General features: G+C 20.6%; 2 protein-coding genes across 2 annotated transcripts; both read right to left on the bottom strand.

Moving 5' to 3' along the window:
* Positions 1 to 1,611: 1,611 nt before the first annotated feature.
* LOC105368015 (clavesin-1) lies at positions 1,612 to 16,240 on the bottom strand. Its single transcript, XM_011506900.1, has 5 exons — positions 15,898 to 16,240; positions 7,404 to 7,744; positions 5,932 to 6,060; positions 5,614 to 5,848; positions 1,612 to 1,822 (listed from the first exon to the last, which is right to left on the bottom strand). The coding sequence occupies exons 1-5, from the start codon at positions 16,022 to 16,024 to the stop codon at positions 1,788 to 1,790; spliced, it is 867 nt and encodes a 288-aa protein (XP_011505202.1). The 5' UTR covers positions 16,025 to 16,240; the 3' UTR covers positions 1,612 to 1,787.
* A 5,125-nt stretch (positions 16,241 to 21,365) lies between these two features.
* On the bottom strand, positions 21,366 to 22,280 carry LOC105368014 (chitotriosidase-1-like). The gene is made up of 2 exons (XM_011506899.1): positions 21,996 to 22,280; positions 21,366 to 21,553 (listed from the first exon to the last, which is right to left on the bottom strand). The coding sequence occupies exons 1-2, from the start codon at positions 22,065 to 22,067 to the stop codon at positions 21,389 to 21,391; spliced, it is 237 nt and encodes a 78-aa protein (XP_011505201.1). The 5' UTR covers positions 22,068 to 22,280; the 3' UTR covers positions 21,366 to 21,388.
* Between the last annotated feature and the right edge of the window lie 2,719 nt (positions 22,281 to 24,999).

The following is a 24,999-nucleotide window of genomic DNA, read 5'->3' as shown; positions in this document are numbered from 1 at the left end:
TTACAGACTATATATATGTTTCTATTATATTTCTAATTATTCTACAAAAATATTGTTAAGGTTTATTATACATAATTCACAATATTTAGAAAATCATCGATATAAAATTTTACATATAACTAAATTTTAGTTTATTTTTTCATTATTAACATAGATATTATATATATATATATATATATATATAAATATATTATTCATAATTTTTTGTAGTTGTTGGTTATAAATAAATATAATAAACGAAAAATATATATCTTCCTATAAAAGATTTAAATTCTAAATTATACTACACGTGATTTTCAACGTAAGACGTGGTTGTTTTATATTCTATACATAGAAAAATTAACAGAATTAATATAAACAATGTACAACAGTTTAATTCAACATTTGCATGTTATAAAATTAGTATATTATATTTATATTAAATAACTCAAGTAATGAATTAGTTAAAAAATTATATTTAAAAATACTTTTTTATATTTAAAATATGCTTTCTGTTTAAAACAAATATATTCTTATAAACAAATAAGATGCAAAAATCTTATTAAATACTATAATATGACTTTTTAATATCATTTATATATAAAGATATATACGAATAATTATACTTGTTATATATTAATGAATATAAAATAAAATTTCATTTGACATTTAACATAAAATCATAGCCTCCTTATAAGTAACATTAACTTCTTATACCCTGAATATTCATTTGTTAAGAACATAAAAATTATATTAAATATTTTACTAAACAATACTATTATTTTTTTTATTAAAGAAGTTTTATTGAAATGAATATGTAAAACATTCTATACCATTTCCAGTTTCTCTTCACTTAAACAAATTGTCTCTAATTTTCCGATGACTTGTAAATTATTTAAAGCAAATTTATATTTATATTAAAATCACAAATTTTAATAACATATAATGAAGCGAAATAAATTGATTTATCGAGTAACACTGTGAATAAAGAATAAGAAGTAGCGATGAAATACAAAGAATTTTAAAATACCCCTTGAGATAATTATTGTATTAAACACTAAAATTAATTATCATTAAATAAATAATAATGAGATATTGTAATTTATAATTATTAATGAACATGAATTATTTATATTTGAGTGGATATTATTATATTATTTTATATATATTACATATTTTTTTAGATAATATTTATATTAAAATCGTTTGATATTCTATTATATTATTGCAAACTTCAAATCTCTGTCAATTTCATTAAATTAAATTACAAAATATTTAACTGGGTAAGTATACGCACACATTAAAATAATGAAAAATAAACAATAATCAATTTAAAATATCTATTTAATAAAAAAAAAACAAATTATAAATTTTTTACAAAAAAACATTTTCATTACATTAAAATTGTATACACACTCACGCACGCACACACACACGCACGCACATTTTGTTGGGTGCGTGCGTGCGTGCGTGCGTGTGTGTATTTATTTATGCATATTTTTTTAAATATACATATTTACACACACACACACACACACACACACACACACACACATATATATATATATATATATCATGAGACGCTGCGGTTAACATATAATACATATATCCATTATTTTATTAATTAGAAACTAAGGATCTCTTTTTGTATAAGAATTTTAAATTTTCCTGAATACATTAAAAAGAAAAAACAGATATTACGTCATTAAGACGTTTGATAAATTTAGTTAGAGCAATAACATTATAAAAACAAATGTGAACAACAATATGCATTAACTCTATAAAATTATGATTATAGTTGAATCAGTCTATTCATTGTTCCTGAATCCATAACTATTCATGTCTGCAACAAAAAAAAAACAAATTTAGATAATATAGCTCAGTATAATTTTAAACCGTAATTATAATTTCAAATCAACTAATCATTATAATACAAACTATTAACATTTATAAAACTATCAGAAGGAATTTGTATTCAATATAATTAAAAAAAAAAAAAACTTTATTATAAATCAAAAAATTATTAATTTATCTGAAATTCTTAAACAGCGTATAAAAGTGTTTACAAAAATTATGACCTCATCATTAGTAAGCATTTATCCGACTCACGTAAATTTGTATGCTACTGCTTAAAATATGTTGTTTACGAAATCAAGTAAGACTAAAAACAACATCCAGAAAATATGGAATCACAATGACGAAATACCAATCACGTTCATCGTTGTCATTCGTATTAACGTTACCCAATCTGTTTATATATCCATTTTCATCTGCATATGTATATAGTATATATGTACTTTTCAATTTATCAAAAGATACATGTTTACAATCTATTTAACTAAAAAATTGAATATACACTGTGACATATACTGCTAATTACAACATAATAAACGATGTCATATTATTAATTGAATAATAATTATATATTCTAAATATAATTAATATAGTTATATAAAATTAACATAATATACAGACAACTATAAAAAAAATTTCTAAGCATATTATGTTGGATTAAAATCAAGTTCTTATAAAACGCTTTATAAAACACGAAAATTTATAATATGAAAATATGAGTTTAAGTAACTTTTTATTTACTTACATATAACTTAACGTATGTAAGTATATATTAAATTCATAATGCATTCAAGAATGGAGCAAAATAACTATTATACCGTATTTCAAAAATACATAAAAATGTTAAACTTTAACAAATGCATTTTGTGCTACATTTAACATAAATGTGTTTTTGTAAATAGTAGCCCCATAAAAGGCTTCATTAAAAATATCAGATATTTATTTCTCTATCTGCATTCTAATTACGTCGTCAACTTAAAATATTTATAAAATCGCTTTAATATTAATATTTTTTATTCAAAATCCAAACCTATGAATTTTGTAGATTTTGACTAATAAGAGTATTACAATCATTGAAAAAATAAGCACGAATAATAAATAATAATAGTTTTAATTGAATTTTTTAATAATTCAATAAAAAAATAAAATTGAATAAAATATTTAATGAACCTTATATTTAATTTTTATCGTTACAAACAATTTCCATAAGAACTTTTTATTCGTACAATTTGCTTAAAATTCTACTATTTTTTACTTTTTTCTCTAATAAAGATTCAATCATAATAAAAATAAATCTGTTAATCTAATATATAAAGTTTTATGAATAGAATTTTTAACAAATGATTGTAGTATTATTTCAATTAGTTCTTTCCAATTAGTAATATAAAAAATTGAAAAATATTCTGTGAAAGTAAAAATACACAATTTTTTTAAAACAAGAAATTTAGAATTTATTAGCGTAATACTTCTCAATTATCATATTCTTAATATTTTCAAATGTACTATAAGGGTAATAACATTTAAAGCTATTGATTTTTGTTAATATATTATTATTATGTAAAAATTAATTTTTGCTTACTTATTGTTATTCTTATATAAGAATTGAATAATTGAGAATAGCAGAATAAAAATATTTCACATATGTTATAATTCAACGTAAAATCGTTTTTTTTTTACTTTACATATCGTAAATGTCTAAAGCATTATATATTTTTTTTATTTACATTTATAGAGTAAATTTTTCTTTGTTCGTTGTGTGTAGTCACGTAATATCGTAACATTTACGTGACATCAATAATCAATAAAGTACCTATTATCTTTTATTTTATTTAAATATTATTTCAATAATATTAATATTTAGTGTATAAATATTTAATTTTTGATCCTTTTAACATTAAAACTATATATTATTGATGTAAACATTTTATAATTTATTGTATGTTGAATAACTATCGCGTAAGATAGACTCATTTCCATTAAAAGAAACCATTTAATTTGAATTCCAATGAAGAAACTTGTTTGATACATATATATATATATATATATATATATATATATATATATATATATATATACACACATATATATATATATATATGCGAGCAAGCACATTATTTCAATTGGAATACTTATGTGCATGCGTATGTGCATACATAAAATAGCATTTGTAAATGCTTACGTACTTAATTCTTTAATAGATACTATACAGAATATTACGTCTTTCGATATATTTTTATTATTAAATTGAAAGAAAACTAATCGTTTAAAAATAAAAATCGAATACACGATGCCTAAGTAGTGAAAATAAAGAAAATAAACAGATAAGAATATCCGTATGAACTATTTTCTCCTTAAATAATTGTAATTATTTCCACATATGTTTGAAATTATATTTTTATTACATTAAAGCAAATTTATTGTTAAAATTACGTAAACATTAAATTCACTTAAAAATTTTTTTATGTTTAAACATTATTTAACGTAGTCCCATTTACATGACTTTCATTCATGAATTTTATCATTTATATTACTTATTTTTCCTCAATAATAATAATAATTAAGATGCTATATATTTCTTACTGAAGTATTTCATTGGAACAAATATTATAATGCGCGTTACAATGTTGTCTTAATCCCTACTTTTCGTAATAAATTGTCTCAATCGTTTCTACGATTGTAGGTCGACTGGTTAGCTATAGTTTATTATAATATATTATAATGTTAAGGAATAACAATCCTTACTTTTTGGTTCTAGTAATTCTTTCATTCTTCTATTGAATTTTTAGAATTCAAAACTTTACGTTAGAAAGGAAAAAACATTGTCTAACATATTTGAGTTATTACTGTACGTGCTCAAGCAGATTGTATAATTTCTTACGAAAAATGTAAAGATATAAATTAAATGCTTTTTAACACTTCAATTATCGGTATTGTATTTATCAATATTATATACAAGATTTTATAAAAATATTTTCATTCATTATTATATGTAGTCTTTCATTAAATATATATTATTATGAATACGTCTTTCCCCATTACCATAGATTGTACAATAATGTTTGTCAATAAAAATCTTAATTATTGCTATTATTCTTTTTCTCGATTAAATTAGGGAACTCAAGTAACTATTTAAGTTACATAAGATTGAAAACAAAAATCATTGTTTATGATAGATAAAAATGGACAAAAAATTCCCTTCCTGTAAGCTTAAAATACCATGCTATTTACCATGTAGTTTACATTAAAAATAACTCATAATTATATTTTCAAAAGAAATTTTGAAAGAGACCTAAACTAATATTTATGAATTTACAGCTACACGTACTAAAGTTTTGAATCAAAATAGCTTAAAAATAGAATAACAGAAGAAAATGTATAGAGAAAGTAAATATGCAATGTAACCAATTGGCAGAAATGACGAAAGCGTTACTGTTACCGGTAGTTTTTCACTTAGAGTTTTCTTATTTTACAAATCGGATAAACTTTTCTTTCGATTTCTGAAGAAAGTTAAAACGTGCTAATCACATCTTCTCTCTAATTAATCTTCTATCCCATTGATGTACACAATACATATTGTATGTATATATATATATATATATATGTATACTATACATATACATAAATATGTACCATACATACATACACATAATACATACGCATAGATTGCAATTACAATGAGGCTTTTGATTCTCTTAAGAAAATACTTAATTATATTGAATAAATTATAAATTATGTTAGAATATATTATTATGTTAACTAATATTTTTATTTATTTCTCACCTTTAATGTGATCTTCATACGCAGTAATAGTGGGATACCAATCTGCACCTGTGTAATTGATTTCAGGTAATTCACCACCATAATTTTTAGGCAAATGGGAAGGGGCCAAATGTTTATGCAACGATGACATCTTTGACCCGTGAAAGAACATACGCTTCTTTAGTTTTTCTCTTACAAAAGGTTTGAACATTTGCCAAACCATATTAAAAAGGAACGGCTCTTTTACAATGTGAACCTAAGATAGAAATATTTTATTATAATTTTTAATTTTTACTTTAATAATTTTTTATAAAATTAATATAATTAAAAAATAAATGCCTCTTTCAGACGAAGTGGCATTGCATCTTGTATGAAGCTAAGAAGTCTCATACTGAAAGATGGGGTTAATCCCAAAACTTGTTTCATAGAGAGACCATCAAAGTCCATGATTACAACAACTCCATGAACCTGAAAATAATTAATTTTAAATTTATAATAAAAGAAAGAAAATAAATAAAATAATGAGAATAGTATAAAAATGAAATTAAAAGAATTTCATTATCTATTATTAATCATTGTCAAATATAAAAAGTATTTAATTATTTGTTAATAAAATCACCTTTACATTGTAAAATTCTGATAAAGTTATTAAAAATTCATAATACAATTTATAATCTGAAAAGATAATAAAACTATTATATAATTTTTTCCTTCTATTTAAATGATTTAATCTTAATACAAAAAAGTTAAAAACGATTTAACGATAAGACGTGAATTTGATCGATTAAAAATTATCTCTCGATTAATCACTCAGAAAATTTATTTTCATTGTTTTTTTATCAATCATACAAATGTAAAATAATGATAAGGCAAAGTAGAAGTGATTGTGTCAATTCATATGTTTCTTCGTTGTTTCAAAGCTAATAAAGTAACAAACAATTATTATTACAATTTTTTCACATCTGCAATTAAAAATTTGGTATCCAAATTCATTTGTTATAATTACTTATTATATCAAAAAGTGATTAGATAAATTAAAATTAAAATTGTATTAAATAATAACAATTGAAATAAAAATGCATTTGCAAGTAAAGAATATAATTTATTTTTTATTCGATAATTGTAAGTAAAATTTATCGATAAAATTATATTAAAAAAAAATTACTCAAATATAAATTCAATAATTTTAATATTAACTTAATATAAACATTAATGTATGAATATAATGAGCTTATTAAAAATATTATTCTTATTCAATTTTAAATAAATTTAAAACAATCATTTTTAAATCACTTAACGCTATTCCTGAATAAACTTGAATAAAATATTTCCATGTAATAATACAAATATTTATTCCAAAATTCCATATGAATCAATGTCACAATTCTTGGCTTTCTTAATATTTTTTTAGCTTAATAAAACTGTTTACAAATGAAATTATTTTAAAATAATTTTTCGCTTTTATAAAATATAGAAAGGAATCAAAACAAAATAATATTTATGGAACATGAAGTCCAATCTTTAATTGCATATGTATAAATAATACACATATTTTTCATTATAAAATAAACAAATAAAATATTTTATTACTACATAGGAAGGTTATACAATGACCAAATTTCTCGCTATTTCTTTTGAATTGACTTAACGGCGACTATTTTAATAATAATAATATTCATTGAATAAAAAAAAAACATATTCGAATGTTAAAAAAATTATTTAAAAATAAAAAAATTAAATAATTCAAATGAGCAGAATTATTGTTCATTTATTTTAAATAAAAATCCAATAGTGTAAGCTATGTGGCGCACCTGCGTTTCAGGTTCTAAGATTGCAGCTTCATGTATCAGGTAGAAGATGCGAAACATCTGATCGGCACTAACGCGTGATGGGTCCCACGATTTCCCTGAATTTACCAGGAGCACGCGTCGTCTCTTATGATCGCGATTTTTCATAACATTAACAACATTATTTTCAAGGAAGGCAGCCTTCTCATCACCTGGCATCAAGTTGTCCAAAAGAGAAGCATTCTTTTGCTTAAAATCGGCAACTCGCCTCATAAGATCATGAGCACTCTCGGCGTAGTATTTACATGGCCTTAAGAAGATAATAAGGAAGTCGTCATCAGTTCTGTAGTATAGTGTTTTATCATCTGCAATAAATACGTTCCACTTTTATTAATTAATTAAAATTAAATTAAAAAATGCAAATTCAAATATTATATTTTTATAATTATTATGTTATATTTAATTTTATAACAATATTAAATATACAGGGAATTTACGAACAACTTCGCTATATACTGACAATTTTCAGACTCATTCGACAATATTTATTTGTTTAAAATAAAAAAACAAAATAATTGTATACTCATTTTAATGTAATCGTAGATTAAAATTGATTGAAATTGCATAAAATAAATATAGTATCTTATAGAGTAAATTAAAAATTTCAATATATTATTATACATGAAAATTAGTATACATTTATTGTTTTTTACACAGCAGTGAAATTTAAATTAGTCTAAATAAACATTCATAGCGTAAAACTTCTTTAATAAAAACATACATTAATAATTGTATAATTTATATACTTTTATTAATATTATTTGTATATAAAATAAAATAAAATTATTTACAGTAAATATGTATCATGTTTTTATGAATTATAAATGTCTTGAGTCTTAATGATTGCTCGATATATTAAAAAATAATAAATTTTAATGGATTTATGTAGAAGAAATGTATTAACTAATATTTAAAATTTTCTTATATGAAGTGTTTTGTATTATTTTATTGAAATATTTTACAATATTTTAAAAATATTTTTCAATAATTAATTCCCATTCTTGACAAAATCGAATTTTTTTATATTTATTTGGAAAACATTTATAAAATTTTCCTCTGTATTTACCAAACAAATATTGCGATAGTAAAAATAAGATAATGGTATTGAAACTATAACTTTACTTAAAAATAATATAATTTGAATTCAAACAAGATTTTTTTATTTTATACGTATATGTAAAGATTTTTTATAATTTTATGAATGCACCTTTAAGAATTGAATTAACATTAATTTTTTTTTTTTTCATTTGAATATGCAGGTGAAAAAAACTTTTTAAAAAATAGGAACTTTAATGAAATTCAAACAAATGTTTATAAAATAATCAATTGTATACTGAAATTATAATCAATCACGACTCAAAGAGATCGAAGCTGGAAGTTTTTATCAATGTAATTTAATCAAAATTTTATAAAATTTTATTACATTTCAAATATTAATATTGAAATTCAGAATTTTATTGAGATGTTATTTTGTCTTAAATCAAAATAGATTTTAAAAACAAAGCCAATTTCATAAAAGAATAAACTTTCATATACTTTAAATGAAAAAAATGTTCGTTTCAACATTAGAATATTCCATAAAATAATTATTTACCGACAATTTACAAATATTAATTTAATATATGTTCCACATTCCATAAGCAAATAATTTGGAATTATCTTTTATAAAGAAAGAAAATCTCAATTTATTATTTCATCGAGTTCAAAGTTATAATATAGAAGATAATTTGATGCATATCAAATTAAAAAGATATAATGATATTTAATCATTGTTTCAAATTATGGAAATCGACCGAATAAGTTGACCAAATACACGCAAACCAATTAAGTTTACTCTTATTTCATAAAACTATTCATAATTTGGTTATTTGTCGTATTTTTGTTTCTTCTCATTATTTAAAATAACTTGCATGTTATAACTTTACATGTCATAACATTATTTTTTAAATTTATATCTTCGGCAAATTATTAATTGAAACGTTATGTTGCAAAAACTGAAGTACATATAGAAAATATGGTATAGTAAATCATACATTAATCATACATAAGGATTTAAATATATATATATATATATATATATTATTATAAATATAAATTATTAACAAATAGTAATTCATTTCCAATGTAATATTATCACTGAATGCTGGTTTGATTTCTAACTATTTAAAATTCAATTTTCAAATTTTAAATTTAAATAACAATGTAATTACACATAATAAAAACAATAAGAAAAATATTAGTATTAGACGTTGGAATAATCAGAGTCTATAAACTAAGCAATTAAACACACTTTGGTTTAAATTTTTATGACCGTGTACAAATTATATTTAAATACAAATTATATGATAAAATAAAACATAAAAGTAATTTAAATATTGAATATAAAAAACAAAAATAATACTTATAAATTAATTATATTACGATAAAGGAGAAGATAATTGATAATTGGCAACTCCTTTACATAAGAACAAAAAAGATTAATGTAATTATTACGGAGATGATTCTTGAATAATAAACTAATCAATCTTTGTAGTAAATTAAGCTAAAATACATAGAATATCTAACAAACTGTTACAAAAAAATGATCCTATTCACTTAAAATAAAGATATATCTAATTATATAACTAAATTAATAAAAAATCTCATATAAATAAGAGAATATTTATAATTTACCTTTTTATTAACAACAAATTTGGAACTATAATTTACATGTATCAATGTATAATAACTGCAGTAACTTATAATTGTAATATGTAAAGAACTAATTACGTTACAAAACAATACTATGAAAGTGTGTCTTAAATTATAAGACAAAGATTTATATAAAACAGTAAATATAATAAAGAATTACAATATAATCGATTGAATAGCAAAAATAATTGTTAAAGCTTCATTAATTACTTAATATTAAAATCTCAAACTGATTCTAGTTCAAAATGATATTTTGAAGAAAAAAAAACATATTTGCCCTTTTTTAATTTTTTCATTCTTCATTTACAATTTCATTTATAAAAATAAATATAAAAGTATATGTTTAATTGAATAGGATTTTATAACAGAAGAAAATCCATCTACGTTATACCACGTGATTGGATGCACACATTTACATAGCAAAAAAGAAATGTCATTACAATTAAACTTGGATATATTAAGTAATTAACCTTGCTTTTTACTACCCTCAATATTGTAAAAACTAATAGCCGTCAATTATAATTTTTAATAATCATAAATTTGAAATAAAGAAATTATTTTATAATTAAAATTATATATAATAAGAAAGTATATTTTTATTGCAAATATATCTTTTAATTATTTTAATTATTGATGATGTTTTTATTATGTTCTTTAAACACATTAAATATACTCAATAATTATAATTTGATAAAATTTACGAAACAATTATTCATAATAATTATGTTTTATAAAATATGCATTACTCGTCAACATGATACAAATTACAATGTCTAGAAATAATTTCTTGAGAATTTCAATCGTTATACTAAAAGGATCACTAATGAAAAAAATCATAACAAAAATAACTATCAAAATAAAATGTGTGCCAATTAAAATTCAATTTTGAAAATAATTATTTTTAATTTATTATAAATAAATAATAGAAAATTGTATATAAATATTATATCTACATTCTGTTATTCTTATCTACTTACATTTATATTCATAAAATGAAAATTTTAATTTATGCATTTTTAAACGCAGTATAAGTAAGAAGTACAAATTTGTAAAAAAAATTTTTTAATAAAAGAAATTTTTTAATTTAAATTATAATGTAAAAATACATTAATCAATAAATGATGCACTGGTACAATAATAGAAATGATATAAGTAAATCTATAATAATATAAATGTTAATAGTATTATAATATATATATATATATATAACATTTGTGATGTTAAATAAATTATTATGTTACCCGGCGATAATAAAATTATAGATCATAAAATTTAATCTATTTAATATCTATTAAATATTATAATAATAATATTACTTATAATAAGATATCAAAAATTAATATCATTCATTATAATCGTTTTGAATTGAATAATATTGAATTGAATAACGTTGAATATGTCAACCTATGGGAAATACATATTTTATAAGATTTTTGCAATTCTATATTCTTTATCATTTTTCTGCAAATATATAAAATAAATAAAATCTATTGAGAGTGAATCACTATCAGCAAAATTCTTATATAGAAAACTACATGAACACACGAAAAAACTGGTATACACGTTTGAAATAAAAGTGTTTGAGCTGACCCCGATAACGAACTCCCGAAAGATTCATGCTTATCGGTTCTGACCCTACGCTCTCAGTCTACTCATGTATTCGTACACAACTATCTCTAATTCTGATTTCGAAATATTTCAGAAGATTATATAATTGTCGAATGAAGTGATTGATCTAAACTAGCAAATGTATAATTTCGCTTAATAGAAGCAAACAAATCAAAATAAAAATCTCCACTACTAAAGTTTTCAGTTTTCTACATTAATTCAATTGTTAATGTCAGAAGATTACAATTAACGATATTATATTTATAATAAAATTTATAATAGGTATTTTTATATTATAAGAAAAAAATACAAATTAATATATACGTGCGTACATATATATATATATATATATAACACATAATTGATATAAATATTTTAAATGAATCATGTAAAAAATAATAAATGATCAAGAATTATGAATAAAAAATTTCACTTCTAAAGAGATTTTAGATTTATTGTTATCAAAATCAAATCGATAAAAACATTCTTCAATTCTGATAAGTGCTAAACATTTAAAACACGTAAGATCTTGAAATTAAATTTCAAATTATACAAGATTTCAAGAATTTGTATTTCATACATAATTAAGTAATTTTAATGATGTAGAAAAATTTAAATTATAGATAATGAATTAAACAAGTAAATTAAAAAACTTAGCATTACATTAATCGTTGAAATCTTTTCGTAAACATAAGCTTCCTGTAATTAAATAAAAATTGCAATTATATATAATATCAGTTATTAAATAAAATATTATAAAATTATCAATATTTTGTAAAAATTATAACATGAATATTTTTAAATGATTTTAAAAACTTATGTTCGTAATAAATTTATATTATATTACATGGACAACATTCACATAGATAATTGAATATCATATTTTTCAACTCTTAAATTTTATATGCATGTAAATAATTCCGTGAATTATAAAAAAATATATTAGAACAGTAATAAAAATATAATTTGTATAAAAAATTATTTTATAAATTAAAATATTATTTTCATAAAAAGAAGTTCTTCATTAAGTACAATAAAAGCACTTACGTATAATGAAAATTTTCATAAATTGAAACAAACTTCTATTTTAGATTCTTCTCGTATATATATATATATATATATATATATATATATATATATATATAAATATAATAATTATTTCACTACGAAAAACAATTTGATAAGCGAATGAAAAAAAAATTTTTTAACATATTTTAAATATAATTTCATAGTTCACATGTATTATTATTCAAATGAATTATTAAATTGAAGAATAAATCGTTATTTTATTTGTTTTAAATTTTCTCTTTTATATTTCTAAGAAAATAATGTTACATTAATTTGATATAGTAATCACCAGAATTGACGTTATTGTGAACAAAAAAATATTGATCAAACTTTTCGTGTAATCATAAATACAAAGTCAGAAATTTATCGGCCAATTTAACCTTTCCTGAATTAAAATTGTTCATTAAATTTTTTATTCTGAATAGGAACAAGATTAAAAAAATCATGTTATAAAAATCACTTTATCTCATGAAATGGATATCTTATAGAACTCAATAATTTTCTATTATAGGATTATAATTTCAAATAATATTACTTGTCAAATTTTTATATATAAAATACAAATGCTAATAAATTATTATCGCAGTTAACTTATGATAATTAAATAGTTATTATAGTGTATGAATGATTCCATTTTTAAAGATATAATTAAATCATAAATCATAAATGATTCATACAACGAAATATAACAATCTATATTTATTTTTATTATTTTTAATAATAACAATGCAATATACAATGTAACATGCCTATTTTACACAGAATTCACAACTTTCCATTATCTACTTAAAGCTTTGTCATAAATTAAACTGGAATCAGTTTTGATTTATTTAAAACAAATTTATAATTTAAATTGTGCACTTGTATTTTATATATAAAAATTTAACAAGTAATATTATTTGAAATTATTAAATAAATTATTATTATATTTCTTACTCGGCTGAAATTAATTCGAAAAATTAATTATTTTAAATTTACACAAAATTAAAAATATCCCCTTTATGTGTAGGCATTCTCTCTATATCTCTTCTAACGATAACACAAGTGTAATACAAAATAACGGAAGAATAATCGATAAATAAGCTAGTCAATTTTAAATAAAAAATTAAATGTGTATCAATTATATGCACAAATAAAATAAAATGTATTATTACAAAAAGATTATAGATGTAATGTAGTTAATCTTCAAAATAAGTATATGTATAATATAGTATATTTAAAACTTTCGAAAATTGATAATTTATTTTTAAATAAATTATCTAATCTTATAGAAACATTTTACTATATTTAAATTAATTACGAGATATTAATAATTATCTTTGTAATAAATACGAAATTTTTTAAATCATATGAGAATATGTTCGTATTAGCTTTAGTGATTTTCTCTTTAAAAAAATTTAATTGGAAAGAAATCTTTTCATATCTTGTCAGTTAGACAGACCAAGGTAAAAAAACTTTTAAATTGTTAAGTTTAAAATTATGAAAGTGTATTGTTAATGTAAACAATGTAATTAACTCTCATTGCATAAAAACAATTAATTTTTTAATGAAATACATTGACTGTTTATTTAATGTATTGCAATAAAAGATTTATTTAAAATAATATATCTAGAAAATATGTATAATTATTTATTTGATATACATAAATTCTTATGAATCCTATTTCAAAAATTCAAAATTAATATTAGCTTATATGCATTTTATTTAATATTTTAAGTAATATTTTATAATTATAAACGATAAAATAAACTGTTATTATTACTGTCCGATTAAATAAAAATAAAATACTTTATTTAATACATCGTATTATTTTTAGTAAAACTAAAATTTAGAAATGATAATTGAAAATAATTTTATTTAAAAAAAATTGTCCAGTAAAATGATATATAGTAAACACTTAAATAAATCAAAATATTCATTAAAGCTATTTTGATAATACTTAAATTATAAATAACTATGTATTCAATAATGAGAAACCTTTTTTTGTATTTTATATTTAAAAAACTTCATACGTTTATATTATTACAAACTCTTGAAGGTAGAACATTTAATTATCATAATAATGTTCAAATTATGTAATAATTTACGTTTAAATCAGTACAAGATTAATGATTAATTTATAACAAATATATAATAATAATATTTAAAAAATATTTTAAATGATACTCTCTTATTTATCATAATTCATTTTTCTATTACTTTATTTATAAAATAATTTATATATTTATGTATTATTAATAATCAACTTTAAATAAACAAATTTACACAATAGCAATACAAAGAAATATTTATTTATGACCACCAAATATTGTGATAAAGCCATTCAATTTTAAAGTTTAGCTATAAATGAAAAACAATGAAAATTATAAATATTTTAATACTTTGTTATCTATGAATTTTTATTAATTATTGAAGTTAAATAAAGTTTTAAACTAGAATAAACCACACTAAGTAAACCACAATAGTTATTTAAAATATTAAAATTAAAATAATATGCCAAATAAACACATATTTATGTGATTATAAATTTGATAAAAAGTTTAAATAACTTTATAACGATTTGGTACTGCAGAGATTAATTACTAGAAAAACAGCCATTAAAGGGTTTCATTAAAGGTGTAAGCTATTATTACAAATTATTATAATGTATGCAAAATAAATTATGCAAAATTTACGAAATTAGATGAACTCAAAATTTATTGCTTTTATTTTGGGTATTTATAATATTAAATTATTAAACTTTTAACATTTTCTGTATGCTCATCGCTTTTCTAATAAATAATAATTCATTGTTTAAATAATTTATGCTGACATAATCATAGTAGAGTACGACATCATTTAAAACATTTCATATTTTATTTACATAAAAATAAATTGGTCAAATTTCAAAATTTTAAACATTAAGCACATTAATTAGATTAAATTAAAAGATTTTTATTAAAGTCTCGTAAATTTTAATGATCCTGAATGTCTTGTACACTATTTCTTTATAAGTCGAAGTATCAAAATAAAATTCGTATAACAAATAAACCCTTCGTTAAACTTGAAAATTTCATTAATAAGAAAATAATTATATCAAACAAATACTCACCTTCCAATAGCTTTCTGAGCTTTTCAATACCATTCCTGACGTTCTCATCGTTCTCTCTCAGCTCTTTAATAGCGAGGGCCTTTGTTTCAGAATCTATTGGCCCTCTGTGCAACTGAAAATCAACCATCTTCGTAAAGTCACTCAAAATAAAGTACTAATAAATCTCAGGCAGTTTCGGTTTTCGATGCTTGGCAATCCTTGCTGCTTGAGCGTCGTCGATGCTTCTGATGTCTTTAGGCCTACTCCTCGACTCTTCCTTCATGCTCCTTCTCTCCGATTTTCGTCATCATCAACGACCTACCGATCAGTCAATCTTTCTCGCTCGCTCTTGTCCTCGACCAATTCCAAAGTCCAATCGGACTGTGAGGCTCGTAGAGAGCGCAAAGGGGAAAGAAAATGTATGTCTAAATGTGTGTGCGAGAACACTTGAACGCGTCACTTTTTTTTATCCGTCTAACAGATAAAGGCCGCTTGTGCTTCATGTTCCTGTGCGATAACAAGTTACTACAACAAACTATATTATGATGGAAAAAGGGGCGGGATCAGATGTTTATAATTTGGATGATTTCTAATGTCTACAGCTTAATCCAACTTAATTTTTTTAACGACACTTTATTTATTTATGGTAATTTCATGTCGGATTCATGTATTTTATTTTAATTATAGATAACGACAATGCTGATAATGACATTGCTTCAATATTGCTATCCCTGATTTCAAATAAAGATTTGATGAGATGAATAATTAGAAAAGTGATAATTTATTTGCATATTTAATGTTTGACCAATGCGCCACAAGATAATTTGAATTCGTAAATACTGCCAAGAATTTTTATTGCTTTACGCATAAACGTTAGAAAAAAAAATAAACATGGGATTCTGGAATACGTTTAGATTGATATTTTAGAATAATGAGATCATATTCAAATTGGACATTCTCGTTTTATACAAATACGTAATTTTTTTAATACTGACAATTGCGTCATTACGAATATTTATTAATATTTTGAATTATTCGAAAAATACGAAAAACTCATACAGATGTATGATTGAAAATTTTAATCTATATATCAACTTTTTGCTATAACTTTCTGCTTTATAAGCTAACAAATATTTAAAATAAAATAAATTATTGTAGCATTATACTTTATTTTAATTGCACTTAAATATAATAGATGCATTCGTTAACAAAAATATCTTACAAAATTTCAATTTATAATTACGATCCTTCCTTAAAGTTATTTTTGTTAGTTTACATTGTAGTTTTAAGAAATTAACATTAAAGAATAAAAATATATTATAAATTATTAAGTATATATATGTTTAATAAAAAATAGCTTTAAATACTTTAATCACTGTTTATTCTAAAAGCTTTGATTTAATTTTGATTTATTTTTTAAAAGTATTATATATAAAATTATTTAGTACTTATATAGTTAAAAGAGAAATTTTTCTAATATTAACATTGCAATGCTCGAATATAAATGTAATTATATACTACAAAAATTGAAATTGATGTTTAAAAATGTTCTATTTATATTACCGACAATTATATTTAATTATATATATATATTTACTTATTTATTTTTGCTGAATTTATTAAATTGTAAAATAAAAAATATGATAATTATATTACCTGTAATACAATAATTTGTTTAAAATATTAACATTGCAATTCAAGAAAAGCTTTATAATATTTTACAACCTCGTGTATAATCTGAATACAATTTAATTAATTGTGTTTAACGATTTCACGTAAAGATTTAGACTGACTATTCCTTTTGAGTGTCAGTTCATAAATATTGTAATATAGCTTGTGTTTTTCACCAGACCTTGTGATGCAGGGCAGAGTGCGTAATCATTAAATGCTGGATCAAGGTTGAAAAAAGCACATAGTATATTTAGTAATAAAAAAAAAACTTAATACTTGTTATTAATCATAAAGAATAAGTAAAATGGTATAATTGAATGAGTATGAATCAAAAGCGAATATTCAGTGGTCATTTTAAATTATTCAATACATGTCCAAAATATTTGGATTTTTTGTGTTAATTAAAAATACCGATAGCTTAAGTATTCGATATATACAAAATGATTACTCGCTATTATTCGATAAATAGTATTGTAATACTGCAAGATTATAATATTATTATTACAAATTTAAATTAATGTGACAAGACTATAATATTAATGTTACAATTCCACATGATATTTCACAAGTATATATTTTTTAAATAAGATAAAAGCTTTACTTTAGTAATATTTGCCATCAATTAGTCTCTAAATATTAAGTTTTGTCTTTGTTTTCGCATTCATTTTTTTATAATAATGATATCTTCAAAAACTGATTCTCCTTGCAGATATTAAAACATTGATAAAATATCTAATCATAAGAATTATATAAATTAATTAAATAAAAATTCATTAACTTACATTATGATTTAATTTAAAAAGAAATTTTTATTCCACTTTAAATTTGATGGGTTTGTCCAATTATAAAAACAAAATGATTTTATAAAATTTACCTTAAGTCGAATATAACTTTATCGGCATATAAACTTTTTTTAACAAATGGTTTTATATTAAATAAATTTATAAATAAGAAAAATCTTGTATAAAAAAGAAAAGATCTCGTGATGTTAATAAATTATTAATAATAGACAATATGGTTAAAAAACGTTAATAATATAATTATTGTATAATATTACGAGATAAAAAGGTAATGAAAATTAATAAAACAAAAAACTCTTATCTTATATTTACGATAAATTAATATACGAATAATATTTCGTTATATAAAATTATTGAGGATATTATTCCATATAGTAAGTTATAATGATATAATTACAACATTTTAAAAACTTTTAAACAATTAATATTAAATTTAAAAAAATAGTAAGTCTTAAAATTAATCACATATACTTAACATAAAAATTAATTCAATGTTTTCAAATTGTTTACAAAAAAAATAATTATAATCATTTTAATGTTCCATTTAAATGCATTTTACAGTTAGCAAATAATTTATAATAAACTATAATCTTAACAATCAGTAAATAAATGATGTAGTTTATTCATAAACATTTTTATTTGAATATTCTTTTCATATATATATATATATATTATTATAAATAGTGTTTTACTAAAAACTCCTAGAGCAAAAATTAAAAATAACTTACATAAATACTTACAGCCATTGTATTCATTAATCTTACTATTTGTTCAATTGTAATTTGTATATTATAATGTTATGATTAAATTATCTACCAATTTAAGGGTCTTTCTGAAGGCTCAAATTATATTATATATTAAAAAGGAAAATTAACGTTTAAAATTTGTTTGTTCCCCACCTAAAAAAATTCATTTGTAAACTTTAAAATTATATTTACTTAATTTATATTTAATCATTTGTTATTTTCTTTTCAATAAAATAAAAATTAGTTTAATTTAAAGTGAACCAAATATCATTATGAATTATAAACGATTCAAACACATAATTATAATAATTAGAATTACTACTAATTAGAGTATTAATTAGAATATTTTGTATTGTGAAATGTATTGTCGAACAAATATATAACCTTATATAGTTTAAAACTTTAATGTATAACTTTATTTTTACATTTTCCGTTTTAATAAACAATTCTTATATTTTTATAATATTGATTATATAATGTTACTATAAATGTAAACAGTTGAATAGTTCAAATAAATTAAAACGGTATCATTTATAACAAATTTAAGAACAATAGAAAAATTTGAAATATATAGAACACTATGTTAGTTGTACAACTTTAATAGACTTGTAATCCTTCAAAATTTAATTAAAATTTTAATTTTTAGATTAATTGGATTTTGAAAAAAATATAAAAATATAAAAATATTAATAATTTCTTTATATAAATAAATAAAAGAAATAGTACATAAAGCGCTGCGCGCGCGCGCGTATGCGTTTATGTGTGTGTGTGTAAAACTTAAAAAAGAGAAAGAAATATGGGTAAATATGTAAGTAAAGCTTTTTATTTACAGAATTGATTGTTTTTTTATATGTAAAGAATTAAAACGATCCATTAAAGAAATTTTAAATAAAAATTATTTATTTAATGATCAACTATAAATTATTTTACTTATATTATAGATATTATTTTTTATCTTTCACTACTATCTTTACTTATTATAAACCTTATCCTCTTTTTATCGTGATTCATTTATATGCAGATATAAATTATAATCATTTTTTTATTAGTCATACTTTATGCCAACTTTTATAATGAATTCACTTTTGTTGTATTTTACTTAATGTTCATTCTCACTTTATTAGTCAATTAAATACTGTCATAAAAAATAGCTACTATGAAATTAAATTATTGTTAAAACTCAAATTGCATTAGATAATTTTTTTATGACATTGATTATGTGTAATATACTAAACGTATAATAATTTATTAAGTAATTCCGTGTAAAAAAATTCACTTAACATAAAGGAATTAGTTTATTTCTATATTAAAAAATTATTTTTATACCTGCTTTTTAAGAAAAAACCCAAAAGATGTTCGATTAACAATCATTAATTAATACCCATTGATTTATTATCAGGATTCAACAAAATTTTATAGTAATATAATTATGATTTTTCGAGCAATTTATAAGATCTATTTATTTTAAATTAAAAACATTGAAAGAAAATGACCATCTCTAAACATTAAAATTTCAATTATAAATCAGCTATGTAACTATTTGTACTTAAACGATTAATATTATCTCTGATGAGAAACAACAAAAATTTAATTAGGTATGTCATTGTTTCATGATGAGGCATTTTCTTTCTCTACCTTTTCAATTAAACAATAAAATTTTTTACGAATAAACGAATAATAAAATATATTAAGTTTCCATTGTATAAACAATTTCATTGTAATGAAAAAATTGATATTAAAATGTTATTCATTGTATATTAATATATTATATATTTACATATATTACATTAATATATACATATAATAATACATATTAATATAAACGTATATTAATTTTTTTATTAATAATCATAAGAAAATATTAAATTAAGCTTCGTTTCACACTATATTATAAATCATAACTTTTGATTGAAAAAACAAATTTGATGTAAAATTTTTAAATTAATGAAATATAAATGTACAAATAATTATCCATGTATCCAAGTTCTATTACTTATTGTTATTTTAAAATATTTTATATTAAAAAAAGCCAGTAATAGTTAATTTTATTATTGACAATCCTTGTAAAATAATAACATTGGAATTAAATTATTTTTATTTACTTATATTATCAGTGCTGTTTTTACAGACGTTTAAATAAAATATAATTTATAAATAAATACTTGTTCTTACTTAATGTACGAATATATATTATTATTTAAAATTGACAAATAGTAATGACATACATATGTAATATCTAAAATATGTAAGCAAATTTGTATTAGTATGATTCTACAATCGTATTTATTTCTTTTGTTAGTGTTTTGGATTAACGATGTAGAATACGTCATATAAAATAACACTTTTCATTGTATTGAGAAGAGGATATTTTCTTCCACAAATGCCCTTGAAATCATCACTTTCTATACTCCATAACATTGCACCACCGAGGCCAAATTTCTTAACATTTAAAACCTTTTCCTTTAAAGAATTAATGATATATGTTTAGTCGGAATTAAAAAAAAATTAAAAAAAAGAATAAATTAAAAATCTAAAGTAAGATATTAGAGATACGAAACCGTAATGAATAAAAATTTTTTTTTTAACAGTGAAGGCAAGAAATTCAGACATAAACTCAGAATTTATTTTTAATATAAAAATTGATAATTTTATTAAATAAAAACTAAACATTACTCTTTGAATATGTATCAGTTTAGTTTCTCATAAGAAATTTTGTCGAAATAAATTATGTTTAAAAGTTGATTATTTTAATCTTCACTGATTGCAATGCAACGTAAATTTAATATATCATTAATTATTGTCGAAAGTAAAGAATAATAATAAAATTAAAAATTTATATATATTGATCATTAGATCCTTCATTATAGCTAATCCACTGGCTCACGCTACACGCGTAAGATACCTGCTGTTCCTCATTGTAAATAATCTTCCAAGTTTCATTTCTAAATTTCTCGGTAATTTCACGAAAGCTCATAATGTCAACCTCGTGAATGTATGATCGAGCAACGGATGAATGCTGAGCTGGAGCACCAATTCCATTATTATGTTATTCTTTTCATTATTATATGCTTCCATTATTATATTATTCCATTATCTAGATGATCTACGGTTAATCTTCCGCCATACAATGCCATGTCTAATACAAGTTTTTTGACTGGAGCACCTTGATTTCACCAGTCATGAACTGCAGAATCCAATAGAACAAGTAAAAAAGAATAATCCAATATACATTGCATGATTATACGATAAAATATATTATTTAATTAATATTCATTGCCAGTTTGAAAAAGTCGAATTTAAATAGTCTATGTTTAATTACTTACAATTAGGTGATGATAAGGATCTTATCTATACCTTATCAAAATTTTCAAATTTAATATAGTATAAAAATATAAGATTAAAACAAATAAATACAGCTTCTTTTTTCTCTAAATTTATCTTCATTCTAGCATACATAATCATTATTCAAAGAAACTTGAACTTTACTATGCTATGCATACATGATGTTATAGTAGTATTTAATTTATTTAAATTTATAAAATCTATAAAATGTTAAGAAACTTAAAATTACAATACAATAATTTATTTTTATTGTAAAATGAAAATTTTTTACATTTTATGCTTTTCCAATATTGAAAATGTGAAGTAAAAAAATTAAAATTTTAAGCCATATTTACACACTTGCATTAAGATCTTTCTCTTCGCGGTATTTCAATGATCCAAATTATAAAGGTCCATTCATATCAGTATTTTTATAAATAGTGTTATACTACTATAAAAGTTGATGCGGCTATACTAAATAGCAAATTTTCACCTCAAATTCTCAGTTAATAAAATGAAGTTATCCCTACCAAACTCAGTACTATTTGTCTAATTAGGTTATTTCTAGTAAATATCCAATCTATACTTTTTTTTACAAATATAGTTTTCATTTCTTAACTAATATTGCGCAGTTTATTGATCCAATACTTTTATTTCATCTTCTTCGCTAATGCCCAAAAATGCATATATTAAATACATACAGAGTGTGGGGTTAATATTATAAATATTAAATTTATCCATTCATGGTTGACAAAAAGACCAAACCACCGAAGTAACACATAACTTTATTTAAGTTAAAAGAGTATTTATAATAATCTCATTATTCATAGTATTCATAATATCCAAATTATTATATAAAAAAATATTTCAGCCTAATCGTTATAAAAAAAATTGTTTCTTCCATAGTAGAATCTTCCTTTTAATTCTATGAACTATATTTATACAGTCATATATATTTTCTTGAGTTTCGGTAATTAAAATTAAATACTAAATATTTATATAACAAATTTTATTTAATTATTTTATAATTAAGACTATAATATTTTTTATTGTAGTGTAATTATATAACTATATTAGTTTAAAATAGTTTAGTTACTATATTTTAGTAATTGTTTGGAAAAAGTTTACAATATTCATAAATATAATAATAAATACGTTTACAATTAGTTTCAAAAATGAATTTTATATTTTTTCTATAATTTTTATATAAGTCTTTTATAACTTTTAATTTTGTTCAAATATAAAAGATAAAAATTATCTTAAAATTAAAAATTATAACATGATAAAAATTAAAACACACACACACACACACATATATATATATATATATATAGATAGATAGATAGATAGAGAGAGAGAGAGAGAGAGAGAGAGAGAGAGAGAGAGAGAGAGAGGGGGGGAGGGAGAGGAGGCAGAGGCATCTAAAATTTTAATAAGATAATATAATTATATAAGAAAATAAAAATATAAAAATTATATATACATATACATATTAATATAAAAATTCATTATTAAGGAAAAGCTTTTACATTAATAACTTACTTGCTTGTGTAACTACGTTTAAGGTCAAGAGGCCAATAAATAATAAAGTGATTGCATACATCAACAAATAATCAATCCTTTAATTTTTTTTAATATGTTAATTAATCTTGATATAGTTGCTAAATCAAAATACATTTTCATTAATTATAAAATATGACACTAGTTTTCTTAGAAAATTTCGATTGTATTTTTAGAGAATCTTCAATACTCACATAAATAATCTTTAAATTATATTTAATGAACATAGTCCATTAGTAAATATTCATCAATGGCCATATATTTAATAAATACATTGATCCTTTTTTATGTAATTCTACAATATAATAACTTAGCATTAAATTTTTAAATATAGGAAATATTCTAATAAAAAGCGCTTCAATTACATTATACATTTCTCTAAAGTATGATTTTAACTTCTCGAATAGTCCAAAAGGAATTAACTTATATAATAAATATGTAAAAATGTATTATATATTCTATAATTGCGATACAATACTTCAGTTTATTAAAATATTTTTAACAAAATAATTTGCATTAATTCTTTGATTTACATAAAGAAATTAAAAATTTTATTTTATTTTAAATTACTTCATATATAATTTTATACATTTCTCTAGATACTTAAAATCTATTCAAAAATATTTAATTATTACTTTTTTTACTTTCTTAATAAAATTTTTTTAAAAAAATTCTAATAAAATTTATCATTGAAAAATCAAATCTATGAAGCTAAATAATAAATATTTAAATTAATATTCAGAAACATACATATGTATATTTCCCTTTGATATTATTTAATATTCTACTTACAAACTAATTTTGCATTTTGTTGATGATGCACAAGTTATGCGAATTTATCAATATAATTTATGTAAAATAATTTGCTCCATAAAATAATGGCACTTATTAATTTTTATATATAAATTCTGATATTAGCATATATAATATGTAATAGTTAAAAAAACAATTATATAACTTGTTTATTAATAAAAATTCTTTTAAGTGGACCTTTTTCTTAATACACTTAAAATTGATTAACTTCT

This window comes from Ceratosolen solmsi, unplaced genomic scaffold (assembly GCF_000503995.2).
Source record: "Ceratosolen solmsi marchali unplaced genomic scaffold, CerSol_1.0 scaffold6, whole genome shotgun sequence".
NCBI lineage: Eukaryota > Metazoa > Arthropoda > Insecta > Hymenoptera > Agaonidae > Ceratosolen > Ceratosolen solmsi.
The sequence above is the reverse complement of the archived record's forward strand: the minus strand, read 5'-3'. Positions and strand labels throughout refer to the sequence as shown.

Excerpts from the sequence above, each read along its gene's own strand:
- LOC105368014 (XM_011506899.1), bottom strand. The coding sequence starts at position 22,067 with ATGAGCTTTCGTGAAATTACCGAGAAATTTAGAAATGAAACTTGGAAG. Across the intron at positions 21,554-21,995 it reads TTTACAATGAGGAACAGCAG|GAAAAGGTTTTAAATGTTAA; the intron begins GTATCTTACGCG and ends AATTCTTTAAAG.
- LOC105368015 (XM_011506900.1), bottom strand. The coding sequence starts at position 16,024 with ATGGTTGATTTTCAGTTGCACAGAGGGCCAATAGATTCTGAAACAAAG. Across the intron at positions 6,061-7,403 it reads TCTTAGAACCTGAAACGCAG|GTTCATGGAGTTGTTGTAAT; the intron begins GTGCGCCACATA and ends AATTATTTTCAG. Across the intron at positions 5,849-5,931 it reads TGCCACTTCGTCTGAAAGAG|GTTCACATTGTAAAAGAGCC; the intron begins GCATTTATTTTT and ends TTTCTATCTTAG.